Source organism: Emys orbicularis, chromosome 11 (genome assembly GCF_028017835.1).
Source record: "Emys orbicularis isolate rEmyOrb1 chromosome 11, rEmyOrb1.hap1, whole genome shotgun sequence".
Lineage (NCBI taxonomy): Eukaryota > Metazoa > Chordata > Testudines > Emydidae > Emys > Emys orbicularis.
Window position 1 is genome coordinate 41,183,599 of NC_088693.1, and position 6,000 is coordinate 41,189,598.

At 49.9% G+C, this 6,000-nt stretch overlaps 1 protein-coding gene across 1 annotated transcript in view; it reads right to left on the minus strand.

Moving 5' to 3' along the window:
- The window catches only part of SP3 (Sp3 transcription factor), a 33,111-nt gene extending 28,832 nt beyond the window's left edge, over nt 1-4,279 (minus strand). Inside the window, exons 1-3 of the mRNA XM_065413382.1 lie at nt 4,231-4,279; nt 3,813-3,937; nt 3,534-3,638 (exon numbers count right to left, since the gene is read on the minus strand). Of these exons, the coding sequence (XP_065269454.1) occupies nt 3,534-3,638; nt 3,813-3,937; nt 4,231-4,237 (237 nt within the window). The 5' untranslated portion in view covers nt 4,238-4,279. The remainder of the gene's footprint in view (nt 1-3,533; nt 3,639-3,812; nt 3,938-4,230) is intronic.
- Nucleotides 4,280-6,000: the final 1,721 nt, after the last annotated feature.

The window sequence follows — 6,000 nt, forward strand, 5'->3', positions numbered from 1 at the left end:
TTGCCTTAATTCCCCATATTACCCACGCCTTTCTAAAAATCCTCCTCCAGACATGCCCAGGAGGCATTTGTTGGGCAGGGGGCCAACAGCACATTTTACAGGAGGTAGCAGCTGGAAGGAAGAGGTGTGGCAGGGAGGCACAGGGGGGATTTTAAGTTGGTAAACCTGTTTGTCATTTGAGGTGCACAAAAGTGACAGCCTCCCCACTGGAAATCAGTATAAGGCAGCTCTAATGCAGACACAGGGACAAACCTCATGACAATCATAGTGGGTAGCGCGGACACACTCATTTCATGGGGGAAAGCATATCACCAATTGATTTTCCTAGTGTAGACAAGGCCAAAGAGAGAAAATCTCTATGCCTCAGATTCCCCATCTGTAAAATGGGAATGTTAATGCTCCTCTACCTTACTGGCGTGAGGAGAGTTAATTTAAGACGCATTGATATGTTTGATGAGTAACAGAAATGCCTAACAATAACCAGGAATTGAAAAGTTTACCCAACAGCAACTAGCTCAAGAACTCAACATACTAGCCCATGCCGCTAGACCCCACTAAAAGGCATGTTTCCCTGCAATTTGACAGAATACATTCAATATAGTTCATACTGTTTTACCACGGTCAACTTTCTACTGATACTTTTTTGAAGTGTACCTTAGGATTGAATGAACATACAAACAACTGACCAATATTTGCCAAGTTTAGATTCTTTATCAACTAATATTGGTCCAACTATACAGATTCAATTTACTGGCCAAATGCCATTTGCCCAGTCCTCCATACTTTCCTGGCTTCCTTTCCCTCCACTACTATCTAACACAATGATTCTCAACCAGGGGCCTGTGGAGGGCTGCAAGTTAAGTTTCAGTGGGTCCGCCAAGCAGTAGACTCACTAGGGCTCAGGGCAGAAAGCTGAAGCCCCACTGCATGGGACTGCAGCCCAGGACCTCAAGCCCACCATCCAGTGCTGAAGCCAAAGCCCGAGCAACTTAGGTTCTCAATGCTTCCTGTGGCACAGGGCCCTGGGCAACTGCCCTCCTTGCTACCCCCTAACGCCAGCCCTGGCTTTTATATGCAGAAAAACAGTTGTTGTGGCACTGCTAGGCCGTCGAGTTTTTATAGCATGTTGGGGAGGCTCAGAAAGAAAAAGGTTGAGACCCCTGGTCTAACACACAGTCAACCTGTGGGACTCTTTGCCGGGGATGTTGTGAAGGCCAAAATTGTAACAGGGTTCAAAACAGAAGTAGGTACATTCATGAAGGATAGTTCCATCAATGGCTACTAGCCAGGATGGGCAGGGATGTGTCCCTAGCTTCTGTTTGCCAGAAGCTGGAAGTGGATGACAGGGGACGGATCTATTCAGGACTTTCTATGTCAGAAACAAAAACAACATAAACCCAATCCAGAAACCAACAGGTAGATCACAAAGCGCTGGTGTGATATGCACATGGTGAAATACTCCACTTAACAAGTGAGCTGCCTTATTCTACATTTGATTCAGCTTTTGAATGGATTTATGGTGTAGCCCCGTACAGAACCCATTGCAGAAGTCCAATCTAGAGGTGAAGGCAGCATAAATGCCAGTAGCAAAACTTATGTAACGATCACAACCTCCTGGCCAGATGCACATTAAGAAAAAGCAATAACTATTGCCTCTGCTATTATTTGGTCATCCAAAAGGAAGTAGAAATCTAACTCAGCTCCTTTCCCCATCTCTCCTAAATTGAAAACTTTGGTACCAAATGATGGGATGGTCTGTCTGCAAACTTGGAAAATACTGCAAGTGTGCACATTTTTTGTTTCAGATCAAGGCTTTAGTCTCTCCTAAATTGGTGGATCTTGCCCAGGAAAGCTATTTACTAGAAAAACAAAAATTAAAAAATGCACATAAAAAGGGAAATAGCTAAAGGCTTAAAAATGAATATTGATAATTAAAGGTTATTGGTACTAGCTACACTGTCAAAGTACACCTAAGGTCCCAATGAGGAATCAGGTTTGTTTGTGTTAAGCACTGTACAGATACCACCCCACCTCCCAAAATGTCCCCTCTCCAAAGAGGTAAAGCAGTGACAGACTTGTTAAAGTATACACATGGAGAAGAGCTGTATTAGCACCATCATATTTCCAATATGTATCTTTACGGCAGTTCTGTTGCAAAGCACTGTGTACATTTGAAACTACCAATCAGATTTTTAAGGATACTTAGCAACCTAAAAACCTTTAAAAACCAAGTCCTGTATAATAGATCATGCTGCAAACTAATTTATAGTTAAAAGAGTCTATTAAGATGGAGACAAGCACGCAGTAGTGAACAGGCCAAAGGACTAGGAGAATTGTGATCTATTCCTAGTTCAGCCACTGACCTACTTGTGGACCTGTAGGAGACCTACTTGTGTGACCTTGGGGACCTGCTGTGACTCAGTTTCTCCTTGTATAAAATGGAAATAAGTTTACTGGCTTTTGAAATATATACATGAAAACACCAAACTTTGGTACTATTAACATCAACTCTTTAATGTTTAGATAATTTAATAAAATCTTGATATCATTAATGTATTGGAACCAAGTCTTTTAAAAGCCTAGCAAACCCATTTACTCATCTTGTGTGTGTTATTCCCTAATGACTAGAAAGATGTACTTTAACGCACTAATATGTAACTCTCCTTACCTATGGTAATAGATGTCATATGTCAATTTAGAATGTACAACTTCTGAAGCAGATATTTCTTACTATACATTAAAAAAATCAGAAAACTTAATAATCAAAAGACACTCAATTCACTAATTTGATTTGACCAATTTAAAAAAAAAAAATAAAAAAAACTATGAAGTCTCCACTAGCATCTTGCTATTTAGATGGTTAAACAGCAGAAGGTGTTATAGGGATGCCTTTCTAGTCTACAACCTGATCCAGCTCATTATTAGGGGTTCCAAGGTCATCAAGACTCTTTTCAGAACAAGCAGCACCAGAGAGATAAGGGTAGAAACTTGGTCTATAATTCAGAGTGCAAAATAACTGCACCTAGAAGACGTGTTCCTATAGGCAGCTAGTTTCCAGTGCTCTGATCATTTCTACACAGCCATTTTAGTCTGAAACTGCATCCTCCCTTTCAGCCAGCCTTCATTTTGTGGTATTGTTCGCTGAAGGGTTCCAGGCTGACAGCTCGAGAAGGAGTTGGCTGTGATCAGGTGTAGGGGAGATTCCTCTCTGTTTTGTGGGGAGGAGAGGGCGGGATTGTGCTGGTCTCAGGGTGGGGGTTTGGATTTCCCGCCTCCCCCCGTTTAAAGTAGGAGAACGCGCCGCTTTCAGAGGCGAGGCGGGGTAGTTACCCGCCCGCCTCCCCCAGGGAGTCCAGCTCCTCCGGGAGAGGCAGGGGAGCCTGGGGACCCCTCGCTTGGCAGGTCGGCCCTGCCATCGTCCCTCCCCCGGGCGGGCAGTGCCGTGTGTCCCGTCCCTCCCCCCAGGCGGGCGGGCTGGCTGCGCGGTCTCTCCCCCCGGCAGGCCGTGCGAGCGCGGCGGGGCGGGCACTTACCGCTCCGGCAGAGTGAGCGGCGGCGGCCTCATCCTCCTCCGGCGACGGCGGGCCGATCTTGCTGCAGGTGGCCGCTAACAGAGCGAGCGGTGACGGCTGAGTGTCCTACCCACAGTGGGCGGGTTCAGAGAGAGAAAGTGGGTGGCGGTTAGTGCGGGGCAGCGGCTCGGGCTCCCGTCCTCAGACTCGCACACAGGAAGCGGCGGCACCGGCTCCCGCGCTCGCTCCCAACGTGTCACCCGGGGGGAAGGGAGGGGGCCCGGCCGGGCCTGCGCTTACCTGGGGGGCGGCCGCCCCGGCGGAGGCCGGGGCAGCGCCGTTGCCGTGCTGGAGATAGTCGCTGTGGCTGCTGCTGTCCACGTCTAAGGCAGCCATTTCCTCTTGTTTCACGGGCTTCTCGGGAGCTGCGGGCGAGCGGGGAGGGGGAGGGGAGAGTCACTGACGGGAGAGATCACCCCCTCCCTTCCCCCCTAACCCCAGCGCTCCCCCCGCCCTCCCGCACGGAGCCCTCCTCCTCCTCCTCCTCCCCGCGCTGCTGCCCCTGCCCCTCTTCTCCCTCCTCCCCCTGCTCCTCCTGCTGCTCTCAGTGTCGCTCTCGCCTCGCTCACACGCAGACGCGCCAGGGCCGGAGGGGAGCGCAGGGCCGGACCAGGAGCGGCAGGGAGCCCCGCTGGCGGCTCGCTCTGTGCGTACGTACCGGTCATGGTGTGAGTGCGAGCGGCTGGCTGAGCGGGAGGCAGGCTGGCTGGCTCGCACACAGGCCCCGCCGGCTGGGGCTAGGCGGCTGCCGCCGGGGACATGCTTATTGTGCTCACGGGCTGAAGCGGCGGCGGCGGCCCGAGCCCACTCCGGGTTTTTTTTCCTATTTTGATTGACGGTGCGGGAAAGCCGAAAGGTGGGGCTTGCAGCGGGAGAGGGGGCCCGGCCGACACCACCACCGCCCGCCCGCCTGCCAGTCCGGAACTCCCGCCTACCCGCTCTCGCAGGCTCCCATTGGCTGCGCTGCGCCAGCACCGCCACTCTCACTGGCCGCCCCGCCTGTCGCTCTTCTGCTAAGGGGGGGGGCATGCCGAGGTGGCTTCCTGTTTGCCTGGGTTTGTGTGAGAAACAATGAGCGGGCTCCTCGGAGAGCTTTCGGCGGCTGGGCCCTCAGCCTGCTCGGGCCCCCGGGAGCGCTCGGCGCCCAAAGCCGCTCAGGGGGATTTTTCTGGGATAGCCTGCGGGCAGCGATCCCCAAGACTGCCCCGTGCTCCCTCGGGGCGGGGGCTCCTGACGGCCTCACACCCTTGGAGCCAGCGCTCCGGGCAGGCAGCTCCAGCTGCTGCTGCCTGCACTAAGGCTGCGCGCTCGGTGCGGGGCAGTTGGCAGGGCCTGGTTACAGCCGGCTGCCTTCCCCGCGGGCCTGGGGCGTGAGTGTTTCAGGGGAGATGTTTCCGCTCCCGCAGCAGGGTTTGAAATCTCCCTCGTTCGCGTTGTCACTCACAGCTTGTGACAGCCGCTCCCATGAGGCGGCGGCAGGCAGCGCCTTACAAAAAAAACCCACAAAGTAGTTAGTGCAGTTGAAATGCAGCAGGGGGTTTGTTACCACGGGAGCGGATTCATTTAATAAGGTACAGGTTCCTAACGTAGCAGTAGCACACGCTTTAAAATGGCTGGGCCCAAGCAGACAAGCCCTGTGTGTACAGTTCCTCTTTGTTGTAGTATTCAAACTCCATGATGGTGAGAAACTCACGTGTGTTATAAATGCTTCACTTGCTCATGCTTCCCTTAAAAACGTAAAGATATGCTCCCAAATGATTACTGATTCTCTAAAGCAACTGAATTTCATGTTTTAACTCAAAGCCAAGATAGATTTCACAGCAGAGTTAGTCACACTAGGCATACCTTAAATCCGGAGTTTACTACTGCAAATTGTGAATCTGACAAATCCACCTCTGGTTGACCCATCAGATCTAAGTCCAAAAAGGTCCATCTGCGATACTTGAGGCTTGCTGAGCTGTTGCTTCTGTTAAATACAACCCATTAAAACCAATGTCTTCTGAATAAGATTTAATATCTGTATGGAAAGTTATGTTACACATGATAAAATGTTTAAATGTTCTCTTTGAAGCCACTAAATCAAGCAAGTGCATATAGAAGCACTGGGTTATGTTCTGCTTTTTCAAGCCTAAATCCTTTGTCAACATTGCTTACCTAAGAGGAACTCCTGAGACTGTTCATGTATCATTCCTGATATGTCAACTGCAATGCAACATAACAGGCTTTTTTTTTTTTTTAAGAAACCATAGATTATAAACTCAAGGAATGGGTTTTACTCTGTAAAGCACTATATAAGGATATGCTGGCATATGTATTATTAATAATGCTTAGCTCTTGATTACACATCAGGAGTAATAGGTATTTGATATGGAAGGTGGACACCTCAATGCATCATCTCCCTACCACACCTAAATTCTTCCTAGAGGGA